At 32.0% G+C, this 13,695-nt stretch overlaps 1 protein-coding gene across 1 annotated transcript; it reads right to left on the reverse strand.

Annotated features, from left to right (window-relative positions):
• Positions 1-5,218: 5,218 nt before the first annotated feature.
• On the reverse strand, positions 5,219-13,361 carry LOC100799587 (U5 small nuclear ribonucleoprotein 40 kDa protein). The gene is made up of 7 exons (XM_003526873.5): positions 12,931-13,361; positions 10,941-11,352; positions 10,595-10,751; positions 8,034-8,078; positions 7,369-7,534; positions 6,825-7,192; positions 5,219-5,867 (listed from the first exon to the last, which is right to left on the reverse strand). Exons 1-7 carry the CDS (start codon positions 13,060-13,062, stop codon positions 5,546-5,548), a joined length of 1,602 nt encoding a protein of 533 aa, XP_003526921.1. The 5' UTR covers positions 13,063-13,361; the 3' UTR covers positions 5,219-5,545.
• Between the last annotated feature and the right edge of the window lie 334 nt (positions 13,362-13,695).

Genomic DNA, 13,695 nt, shown 5'->3' on the forward strand with positions numbered 1-13,695 from the left:
TAAAATAATATATAGTCTTTTCATGTTTTCATTTTGGTTTTTTTTTTTTTTTAAAAAAGTGTTCAACTACATCTTTCATATTTAGGTCTTTAAACTATTTGATAATTATTAATTATATCTTTAACTTTTGATTTTTGTAATTATGTTTTTGACTTTTTAATTGTTTTATTAAAAATCGAACTTCATTATTATTTAAATAATTTAACCTTAACTTCAGTATATTAATCATTTTTGTTCAATCACTTAGTTGACTTATATTTATTTTTTAGTTAGGTCATTCTCATTATCTTCATCAAAGTTGAGGTCAACCTAATTAAAAAAATATAGGTTAAAAAATCAATTAAATTATAGTTATCTTTGAGTGTTTATTTGTTGAGCTATAGTTATCTATTACTTATACTTATTGTCAAAAAGTGAATAATAATATAATCATATTTTTAAAAATTTTAATCTAATCTAATCCAATTTAAAGGGATATGAATTGGATTGATTTTTAGTTTTGATCTTCATTTTTTAGAAAATATTAAATAAATAATAAAAAATAATTTAGAATATCAAATATTTTATTTAATTCATTATAAATACAAGTTCAGATCAGCAATTGAATTATAATTATCTGAGTATTTATTTGTTGAATTATATATATTATTACTTACCTTGTTTGTCTAAAATTGAATAATAATATATAATCAAATAGTTTTTGAAAATTTATTCTGATTCAATTGGGTTTGAATTGAATTGATTCTCAGTTTTAATCTTTATTTTTTTATAGAAAATATTAAATAATAATAAATATATAATATAAAATAATTTAAAATGTTAAATATTTAATTTATGTCATTATATAACTAATAATAATATATAATTTAAATTTATACATTACTAAAAATAAATTTACACAAGTTGACAATTAAATTATGCATCTTAAAGCAAATAGAAAAATTTTATCTTTAATTAAATATAATTTTGATAATTAAATAGGTATAAGTTATGTGATAATTTTACAAATATATAAAATAATAATTTAAACATGAGTGATATAAATTTATCAACACATATGTGGATTGGATCACGATCAGATTAGTCTTAAAAATCAAATCAAAAATTCAATCTAATATAATTAAAAAATTTGGTCTATTTAGTTTTTTATTTTTGATTGTCTGGATCAATTTTTTCAGTTCTCATGAGATCAAATCGGTTGATGAACACTCTTACCAAAAAGATAGTTGAACATTGCTAATTAAACTGTATATATGGTGCCTTTATATACACAAAAGGCAGCAAAATGTAATATTTTTAGTGGAAATGTGACTAAGCACCGATTGAATTTTCTGAATTCAGGTGGCTGACAAAATTCTCTTGGGTGTTCCCCACGGTCTGCAGAGATGACTGATAATATTCACTTCCCATTCCAGTTTGTTGACCACTTGATATTAACAAAATTCATTTCATATAGGCAAAATGCCTTAAGCTATGGCCAAGTATGCTTGTTCAGCAAACAATTATAAATATTAAATTTATAATCGGACAAATCTTTCTCCTCTGGAATCTTGAACATCATAGCTTCAGTAGATGAATCATCTCCATGTTGAAGTTACGACAATTAATAAAAATCCCTATGCCAAACAAAGGATGCTGAATTAAATTAGAATGAAGTTGAAACATACCCTTGCGATGAATACCCGGAAGATACAACTTCTTGAGGAACATATGGATGATATAATGATGACCCAGCATTCGATTGCATCGCAACATTGGCATGGCCCATATTCACCAAGGAAGATTTGAAATCAGGTTGAGTATTTTGGGCATTCTGATGTGTGTGTTGGGGATCTGGCAATAATTGAGCATAACCACTTCCTATATTCGCCATGGTGGAATAAGCGTCAGATTGCAAGTTTAGGGTATTCAAGTGTGTATAGAGAGGACCCCACGACCACTGAGGATGGCTGCTGCCTGCATTTGCCACTTGGGTATGAAACTGATGTGATGGGTTTGGGATACACTGATATGGATATTGAGGACCTTTGTTATGATCCTAGGAGCCTCCAGAAAAGAGATAAGGAAAGGGAATTTTTATTACTGCTTGCATTTCTATTACATGATTTGGTCTTATATAGGCACCAAATGCTAAAGCTGTTGATTCTTTCCTCTGCAGGTCCTAACGATAATGCTAGCTAGCAATAACAGAATTGATACTATCACAACAGAAAGAAAGGTATATCCTGGCAGACAATATATTCCTCAATGAAGAATGAAATTCAAGTTGGGGATGTGCATGTTGAGACTCTTGCAATTGCTGAGCATGACCAATATTCCCACAAAACTACCAATCATGCAGAAGATGCGATTTTTACAGAGTGGTCAGGTTTCTTTTCGTGTGCATCATCGACGGTACCTGAGCAGGGAATTTCTGACCAAAAAGCAAATGGTTCTATATATGTTTAGCATTCCGGTCGAGGTTGCCATAGAGAAGCTTGAAATGTGTCAAACAGAAAAAGGTATGTCCCGGGATTGATCTTCTCTACAACATCCTTTCTCCCAGCAGGAAGCCCGAAAACTCGGTTTCGTAATTCTATTACACATGAATATAAAGCCATGAAGCTTCTCCTCCTGAATGTCCACACCCACCGTTCAGTCACTGCATAACTTATCAACAGATTATGAAATGATATGCAGTGATTACAAGCCAACAATAGAATAAAATTCATTATTTGGATCCACTAATGAATTTATTTGTGCAGGTTCGTCAAATTTGCTTTTTTGCGTGTGTGTGTCATAGTAGCGTAAGAAGATGCATAGAGATAAGAAACCCTTATGTGTGAATTTCAAAATCAAACTGTAAATGTTTCAAATAAATAAGGGTATGATGAAGAACGCATTTACATTTACATATTCTTCTTCTTCTTCTTCTATGGGTTAAAACAAAACCTGGGTCTCATACTTGCTTCAGCTTCAATCAAGGAGCGGTAGAAAAGATTATACTATCCCCACCATTGATTGTTGTTTTATATTAAAAAAATACTAAAACATGTTTTTTTCTTATAAATATCAAAATATTTAAAATTCATCAATGCAAAATTTTGAGTATGTTTTTTGCCATTGTAAAATATAAATATGTGATACGTTGACTTAGAACTAGATTCAAGAGATTCAATCATAATACGTATCAATGTTAGGTTCTCATTAACGGATCTCATTTCGAGTCAAAATATCACACATTTATATTTTACGTGAATGAAAAATATACTCAATTTTAAAATGACAGATTTTGAATATTTTAATATTTATAGGAACAAAAAATATATTTTAAACTAAAAGATTGTTAAGGTCAAATTAGTAATAAGAGATTTGAAGGAATATATATGGGTCATCGATTTAAACATCAATGTGATCACTCTACACTATAAAAAGAAATCATATATTATCATTAAAATATTAAAACTTATATTCCAATGTTGCTTAGTTATGCATTTATTGAAATTAAAAAAAAAGACATTTCAATGAAATTGGCCCTTATAAATATTGTCTTAAATTAATTATTTTTGTCAACCTATGTAAAAAAATCTTAAATATCAATGAATTTTTTTTTGGTTAAACTAATGTATTTGTATTTGTTTATTTAATTGGTCACTAATTAAAACAAATAAATGCAATTTCTGACACTTAATTAAAACAAAAAAAGGTTTGAAAACCTAATTAAAAATTTATTAAAAATTCAAAGACACGGAGTAATTAAATATTCAAATTTGCTATCATTTATAAGTTTTAGCATACTTAATAATATTTCTAAATTTACCAATTACTTTGTATGATCTATATAACCGAACTCACCTAATGAGATAAAATTTTATTATTATTGTTTATATATTATGCTAAAAGTTCACCAATTTACAAACAAATACCATTTTGAGAAATTTGCTAGAAATATATTTAATCCTTCAATTTTTCAAAAAAAATAAAATATATATATATATATATATATATATATATATATATATATATATATATATAGTAAAACTCATGTCAGAACATGAGAATAATTAATAATAATCATTAGATCAAAATTAAAAATAATAGAAGATAAATAATTAAAAATATTAATTATCACTCCCTAAAATATCTTAATTAACTCATCACCAACCATATGATTGTCATTATTACCACCATGACTAGGCAACCACCACTATAATTATCGTCGCATCCATCACCATTGTTATCAATCCTCACCACTTTTATTGTGATGACCTTCATCGTTGTCGCCGCCACCACCACCACCATCATCATGACTACCACTACAGGCACCATCATGATCATTGTTGCCATCACCATTGTTGTCAACTACAACATCACTGTTGTCAATCACCACCAGCTCGATCGCCATGACCGTTATCGCCATTGCAATGGTGGTGATGATGACGATCATGACGACAGAAATAGTGACAATTGATGACAATGATAATAGGTTAACGATAATTAAAATATTTTAGGATATGATTTTTTTAATCATGATTAAAATTATTTTTTTAATTGATGACAATGATAATAGGTCATTGACAATTTGATTTAAATGTTTATAATCACAATCATCAATTATTTTTAATCATGATCTAATGATTGTTATTTGAAAAAAATTAATAAATGACTGAAACATATGGTAAATAGTCCGTTAAAATTTATTCTCCATTAATAATTGAATTCCAACTTCTCGGCAGAAACTATTTGTAAAAAGGATGGAAAAAAAATCAATTAAACAAAATCAAAGTTGAAAAAATGCATTTGTAAAAAAGATAATATTTAAAGATCAATTAAAACAATTAAAATGCAGTGTTTAAAAAGAGTAAAATTTAAATACTAATTACTGGTTCCATTAAAATTCTTATTTGATTCTAAGAAAAATGAACATAAAGATTATATTTGACAAGACTTTTCAACTAATCTTTAATGTTTTTTTATTTGATTATTTGATAAATAAATTTTTTTAATAACTTCTAACGTTTTTTTAAAATACTAATTTCTAGTTTTTTTATATTTTTATTTTTAATATATTTATCAAATTTTCTGATTATCTTTTTTAAATAAATCATGATTTTATTATTTATATTTCATTTTACACTTTTCAACTACTTCAATTATTAATTTTACCAGACACTAACAATATGATAAACTAACTTTTCAACTTTCAGCTTAGTTTTAACATAGCCAAAAACACAAAAAATGTTTCTTAATATTTTTATCCTTTTAAAAAATAAATCAAACCACAAAACAGCTCATACTTTCCTTTGCTATAAATAACAAAGGGAAAGTATATACTTAACCTAAAAAACAACAATCAAATACACCTTGCAGCATCTGAGCAGGCCTTTACCAACCAAAATTGTTTTTCAGATAAATTCCTCCCTTTACTCGTTTCAAGTTGCCACAAAACTCCACACATCAAAAAATTTAATATCATTTCCTAAAAAATCCCTAGTGAAATGAACTACATACTCAGCACCAACAAATGTGTGGAGAGCAGTGATGGTCTGAGTCATTGGCAAGAGGTTCAAGAGTAAACCTTATGCAGTCCAATGTTGAGATCAGATGATATGGAAATAACAAGAGGAATAGACTGAAGCCACATGGCTCTGAAGACTCGTTTCTGATGCACTCTTATAGATTGGGAAGGCTTGTGAGCAGTATACCTTATATCAAATATGTGAATCACAGGATCAGCAGACCCAGATGTTATATAAAGTCCATCAGGAGACCAAGCCTGATTTATCAGAGCTGATTGAGAATCACTGCTTTCTTGCTTCCATCCAAAAGCATGAAGTTCTGTATTCCTCAATCTGATATCAAACAACCGAAGCTGCCTCTCGTGGGTCCTGATAGAATGAAAAGTAGTTAATATACTATAGACGAACATGCAGCCAAGGAACAGTAATAGAAGAAATTTTTTTGCCTCAAACGGAAACATAGTATTATTATGTTCCCATCTTGAAGGCAGATTCTTGTACTGAATTTAATGTACAAGATATCAATCAAAACTATTTGTCAAGTTAATAGCTTATGACTTCACAACATTTCAACCAAGAATATGAATGGCAGAAGGGAATTTCCAGCTCTTAACTAGAACAGTTAAAATGTGCACTCATCCTCACATTCAACCTTGAGTGGATTTATCATTTTCCAGATTAAAAAGTCTGAGAGATGCACCTGCCGAATTATTGGTAATTATCTTAATTTTCTATCCTTGTTCACAAAGCAGAAGACAGGCCTAAATGTCTGACTGGTGCATTGAAGTTTACTTCATCCTAATATTTCAAGCATATTTCATGAATAGAACCAAGTCCATAGGCCAAGGATGAGCATCACAAACCACAAAAACCTTCCCCACATTATGTAACAATATTTCTGTCTTTCATAAAGATTTCATTGCCTCCAATTAAGAGAGATAAAAAGGCAAAATATCACGGAATGGTGGTTGTGAACCACATTCAGTGGTGTGGGAATTTCAGGTTGGGGAAATCAAACACAATCCTTTTTGCTCTCATTTCCATAAAGTGCACTGACTGACAAATAAGCTATGAGAATAGTTTTATTAAACTTTATCAAACAAAGAAATAATGCAAGCAATTTCATCTAGGGTTCAAACTTTCAGACCATATCTTATACTACTGCTTTCAAATGAACATAATTAATTTTCCCTGAAACCAACATGCAAGGCTCAAGACAAGACGACAGACAAGAACTTGAAAAATCAGGATGTTATAAACTCTGCACAATGCAGCCAAGCTTGTGGAAACTAAATAAACATATTTAACAAAGAGGACTTAATTTACCCAGTTTGAACCATGAATAAATTGAAGTCGGACGGATTGGGCAGGACACTCATGCATTTACTGTCAACCTGATGCTTGAAATCTGCTCTTCCAGCACGTACATCATACCCAAATATTCTCCTGTCTGCACCAACCGACAACACCATCTGTTTATGCTGCATACCAGCAACTCCCATTACAGCAGATGAGTGAAGATTCCTGTGCAATGCCTTTGGCTTCCACTTCTCATCATCCTGCTCACTCCAAAGAATAACAGCATGGTCACTTCCACCAGTTACAAAACATGTATTTTCCCAGGGCATAAAAACAATGCCATTGATAATTCCCTTAACATGAGGCTTGTCCTCTAAGAATTTTACACGTTCTCCCTGCCAATAACATACAAGTAATTTGCATACATCAATAGCAATAAAAAATAAAAGAAACCCAAACAGTTTTTTTTTATGCCAGGATACAAGTAATTTGCATACATCAATAGCAATAAAAAAAAAAAGAAACCCAAACAGTTTTTTTTATGCCAGGATATTCGTGTCAAAAACCTTACCCCTGGTCCTTTATTCAGATTTGTAATCGATACTTGAGAGTCTCCACCATCAGCACTGTATACTGAAAATAGGCTGTTTCCCTCTGGATGCCAAGCTAAATCTTCTGGCCATCTCCTCTGCTTTTGGGATGCACAATCAGTAGTGCTAAGACGAGAAGCTCCTGCTCTACAAAATTTAGAGATGGGGGAAAAGAAAATGTAAATTAGATAACATGGTTAGGTCATCTTTAAAACATTTCGAAGTTTAGGTATAATGTTTTCCACTCCAATACATTACAAAAACTGAGGCAAAGAGTCCCAATGTTAATGGAAAGAATCACCAAATAGTCAAGTTTACAGTTAAATGGGAAAAAAGAAAAACAAGAGATAACAGAGGAGAATGAACTTGAGAAATATTTTGAAGTTCAAAGTCATAAAGTTTTCTACTCCAAAGCTTGAGTGGAAGCTTGATGCAGATAATAGACTATGAGTAAATGGAACGAGCTACCATAGGGAGCATAGATATATTCATGGTTGTTCAAAAACCAGATAAGTATTAACCAAACTCCACCTTTTAAATTATATATTTCGATTAAGTCTATTTACAATCAACATCATCAGAAAATGAAAAAATATAAGAATAAAAACTCTCCAAAGTGCCACCAGAAAGACAAATTTGAGCATACCCCTTAGCCTGAACTTGCCAAAAGTTGACCACTCCATCCAGAGCACTGCATGAATTCCCAAAAGATAGCATGTGTCAGGCTCAAAAAGAATACTATATCAATGTTGTATCACCAGCTACATGCCTTACAAAAGAGAGAAATTCAAACTGAAGACAAAAACTGACTTAAGTTACACGGTTGTTATATTTACATTCAGATATCTAGCAATTAAATAAGAGTTCTTGTCTTGAACCACTAAAGATCATGTCAGGAAAAGACAAGAACAACCTTTTACCAGTGTTTTAAATCCTATTTGGCGATGCGTAGCAGCTGGTTCCAAAAATGCTACAGTGGGATAGTCACTATCCCAATTTTTTTATATAATGTATACTATATAAATATAAATTCTCAAAAATGATAAAAATTACTCGATTCATGACATTCATTCGTAATTGCCACGATGCCGACAATAATTACCAATAATAAGTCATAGGTGTCTTAAACAAAACATACAAGTAAATACCACCAGAAGCCATACAAGTTTCCTAGATAAGAATAATCCATCATCATCTTCAAAATCCAAGTCTTTATCATTTCCACTACTGTTGGAGTTGTAGATTTCATTTTTTGAAATTGAAATTGAAATCCCAAAAATGGCCCTCAAAGAAAGCCCTAACCTCTCTGTTTAGAGGGCATTTTTGGAATCAACACATAGCTCTGCTATCCCATCTGCTACGGTTGCTATTTGGTCTGTCTGCTACAGCCACTACACTAAACTGCTTTACTACAGCAGCCCCTGAAACAGCTAGGGGCTGTTACGCCATTATAGCGAGCTATTTAAAACCTTGCCTCTACAAAATAATGTTTAGATAAACTTCTATAGAAATACTTTGAGAAAAAATAAGAAGAAAAAAATGAAAAAACTTCTCCATAAGCTGAAATTAACTTATGCACAAGTTAAAAATCAGCTTTTGTAGAAGCTAATATGAGAAAACTTCTACAAATTAGCTTATAGAGAAGCTTTTTTCATTTTTCCTTATTTTCTTCTCCTAGAAGTGCTTTTGAAGAAGTTTACCCAAACAAGCCCTATAATCATTAATAAACTAACCTGTCTTGTAGGGTGTTCATTAACCAATCCAATACAAATCACAATAAACAAACCAGAAAATAAAAAACTGAAAACCATTTTTTTCCATTGGATTGGATCAGATTTCAATTGCCATGTCGAAAACAGATCCCAACCAAACCAAATCAAACAATGTTGTGTATCAAAATTATTCAATACTTGATTACATGGTCATGTATTCAAAAAATTGTGTGAACTAGGAATTTGTTACTAATTGTGTATTTATTACTTAAGAAATTGTATTTATCTTCAACAGTTCAACTTGCAAATTGAATTTGTATTATGAACTATGTTGTGAGTTGTACGGGATGTGATGTATGTTGTTGGATTAATTTGGGTATTTTATCATTTATTTTAATGTCCACTCGTTTGAAAAAACGAAAAAATGAATCATATCCAAACCAAAGTAAATTGGATTAGATTTGATTTTAAAATCAAGCCAATTTAATGTTCAATTAACAGAGTCAAAGTGATTGAATTGGATGATTTTCTACTCAACCGATCCAATCTGCAAACAACCATACTATAAAGTTAGGGTTGTACAAGAGTCCACCCTTTTTGTATAAATTTTGACAGCAAAGTACATTTACAGGCTCAAACCTGGCACATGCATTCCTAGCTACTACTTCTTTACATCACTTAAGTTTGATTAATGGATTTTAAGAAAAAAAGGCTACAATAAAAGAACCAGAAAGAAAAATATATTCAAGAAAGATGGTAAGACACCAGAGGCCTCGCTGTGGTATTCAGGCAGATGTCCTATTGTTATGGAATTTAGTAGGGAAAGAGAAAGAAATAGAAAGACAAAGAAAGAAAGAGGGGAAGAGAGAAGAAACAGAATAGAGAGGATAGAAGGAAAGAGAAACAGAGAGATCAAAGAACTGTGCACTGCACTCTGTGATTATCGTTTAGTCTGTCAAAATACAACAGCCCAACCTTATTTACAGACAGCTACCCAACAGCCATAAATTCTAAACTAAGATCAGCTGACTAATAAATAACTAAATAACATCCTTTACTTCTTTATATTTACATATCACCTATCTTTTTTTAATATATGTTTAAAGTTTAAAGACCAAAGGGGCACGAACTTAAATCTCAGAACTTTTAGATGACCATGAAAATCTCTAGTCCTCACTTGTAGAGTAGATTTATACGACCTAGGGGATCTAGGTCAGTTGATTGAACAGTATGCGTGAGTTGTTGTAAACCCCTTAGTACTTGAGTTCGATTCCTATGGATTAAAAAAAAAGAGTAGATTTATACACTTTTAAGTTGACCATTCCCTAACATAGCCTAGTTAGTGATCCGTCATATTGCAGTTTAACAATTTAGGGCACTAGTTGATAACATTTGACCCCATACCTGCAGAGGCCAAAAGCTAGGAAAAGAAAAGTGATAGGTGAATCATATTGCTAAAAGCAAAAACCAAATAGAAATGAAATGATTCTATTACCTGGTCACAAAAAGCTGATCATTCACAGGACATAAAGCAATACTCCGCAATTTCCTCTTGTGTTGACTTGAGATGTGGTTGCTTGTTTGACAGGTTACCAAGCTTGGCGAAGAACTCTTGCGTATTAAAGGAATCAATTCCTTGTGTTCTTTTTGTTCTGGAAAGCTCAGAAAAATCTTATGAAACTTAATTGCAAGCAAAAGCAGTCTTGAAATGAAAAGGACAGCAATAAGCCAAAAACTGACAATAAACACAGACAGAAGCACATGACCTAAGATATGATAAATGGATTAGCCAAATCTACATAAAATCAATAATGGAGGCTATCCTAGAGATGAATTCTTACCAAATTTCCTTTTTGTCCCTTTCTCCTTGACTTCAGTTTTTTGCTGCTCAGAAGAAAGCCTATTACTATGAGACTTGTCAGATTTTCCCCTAGAGCTACCACCTGTGATAGGAGAACTATGGACTCCAGGAGTGGCTTCAGAACTGGAAGTTATTGAAGCTTTTGAAAAAGACTTTGGCAACAGTACAGGTTGTGATATTTTTGGATTCGCTGAAGGAATAAGAAGTTCTGGTTTAGATTGATGTCGGTTTTTGGTAGAACCTTCATTTCTATCAATGGGACTATTTGATCTGCGCTCTGTCTTTAAAGTTTTGATTCCATCATCTAAGGTACTTCTAGATGACACTGTCTGACCTCGAAGGCGAGCCAATTTGGATTCAGAATCTTGCAACCTTTTCTCCGCTTCATCAAGCTGCACATGATTCCCAAACTTAAAATCAGCTTATAATTATCCATGCGAAGATTTAAAAAAATAGCTAGGTACAGGTTATATGTTTGACAAAATACAAGGAAAACAAAAACAATTTTTTTTATCATAGGAACACCAACAACTAGGAATAAGAGAATAAGGCACCACATTAAAGCTAGGTGTCATTTTATGAATAATGAAATTCATCAAGCTTCATAACTAGTGATCAAATGGAGATATAAGGTTAGCCCAGCGGTTGGAGAAGGGTAAAGGGAGGGGGGAGAGGTTGCAGGTTCAAATCCCCCCAACTAACAAATTAACATTTGCCGATTAAAATAAAAAACTAGGGATCCCGTGTCAAGACTACAGTGAAAAGGGGAACCAACCAAAATACGATCTCCATAACAAAATGGAAAACAAATATGCAATGCAATCACATTGAGGAACATTGGAAATTAATGTGAAAGAAAATTTAGAATCAAGTCACGACAAAATTATAATGACTGCACACCAAAGTAGTTACTAGAAACAAATTTAAAAGGTTCACATCTCATTGTGAACCGTTTTTCTTGAAATTGCCATAGCTTAACCCCTTGTATTTCCAACTCTCCACACCAACCATTTTTTCTTGAAACAGAGTTCAAAGAGACCTTTCACATATGGCAAAAACAAGGCCAGGCACAGGCAGAAAAAAACACCAACCCATTCATGGAAACAAAGTTCAGAGAGACCCTTCACACATGGCAAAAACAAGGTCAAAAAGTAAAGATTTGAATTCATACACCACACCATCAGTGGCAGGAACGAGATCATAACAGCCCCCAACCCAACTGTTACAATCTTGTTGGTGCCACTGATGGTATGGTGTACAAATTCAAATCTTTACTTTCTGGCCTAATTTTTGTTATGTGTGAAGGGTCACTTTGAACTCTGATTCCAAGAATGGGTTGGTGTTCTTTTCTCTGAACTCAGTTTCAAGAAAAAGGGTCGGTGTGAAGTGTTGAAAATGAAAGGGGTTAAGCTTCGGCAATTTCTAGAATGGATGAATTTCTCTGAGCTAAATAATATTGTTTTGTTGTGGAAATCACGTTGTGAACCGTTTCTTAAAACGTTTTTAAACTGAAATGGACTTCATTTAATTAGAAAAATAGCTAATTTCGTTATCGAAAACGGTGGAAATCACGTTGTGAACCGTTTTAAACTGAAATGAACTTCATTTAACAGAGAAAAGTAGCTAAGTTTAAAGATGACATAGAAACAATATTTTTCCGCTTATCTCCCATTTAAAAAAGCTAAAACTCAATTTGATTCCATCAATTTATAAAAAATAAAAAATTTAATATCCAGTACATTAGACATAAACAACCACATTCTTTGGTGGAATGAACAAAACTAGTTAAGCTTGAACCAGAGAATAGAACCAACACGCTATTTTCTGGTTAGAACACTTCTAGTTACATCACACATGATAAACCTAAAATATCGAAGAATAACATTGGAAGACAGAGTAGGAGTATTAGCACGGAGTCACGAAACGACGAAAGAGAAAAGGCGAAACGACAGGGAAAGGGAAATCGAAACCTGGGTTTTATAATAAGCGATGCGGTGACGAAGGTTTTTGACTTCGTGGGTTCGGTGTTCAATCAAAGCCACCAATGCCTCTTCCTGTTCCTCCCTGCTCGTGCTGCCTCCGTTCTCCTCGTTTGGCTCCATTCGAACATCACCTCGTACTTTCGGGTTTTTTAAGAATCGGAAACTATCGATTGTATTGTGTTGTGTTGGGTGTGTTCTCTCTCTTAGCTCCTTCTCGCGTTGTCGTTGAGGCTTTAGGAATGAGACCTCTGTGTGTTTTGTGTTAGGCAAATGGAGGGACAGCTGTGTATTTATATTTTTAATATTTTTTTTATAAATAAATAAGGGCAAGGGAAATGATCCGCAAATCGAATGAACCGAATCAAACTAAAAAATCTGAATAGAGAAAAAAAGTTTGGGTGAATTCGATCAATCTTCTCAATTAGGTCTAACCGAATACGAGACACTTTTGAATGGATTATTAGAAATGGGTTAGGTTTTAGATATTTTGTTAGAAACTAATCCGACCAACTTAATAGTAAGTGAGACATAATTTTTAATGGTACAAAATTGTAAATTGAATGTAGTTTAGTGACTTTTCTAATCAAATTTAACATTGATTGTGTTATCATTTTAACGTTCAAAAAAAGAATCACTAAAGTGTTCCAAAATCAAAATGAAATTTTAAATTTGATTTTTAAAATTTGAAAGAAAAAAAAGACCTAAAAAAGGAAGATAAGAGGACTCAAGGTGAAATCCTAATCTCTCAAAGTC

This window comes from Glycine max, chromosome 6 (assembly GCF_000004515.6).
Source record: "Glycine max cultivar Williams 82 chromosome 6, Glycine_max_v4.0, whole genome shotgun sequence".
NCBI classification, from domain to species: Eukaryota; Viridiplantae; Streptophyta; class Magnoliopsida; order Fabales; family Fabaceae; genus Glycine; species Glycine max.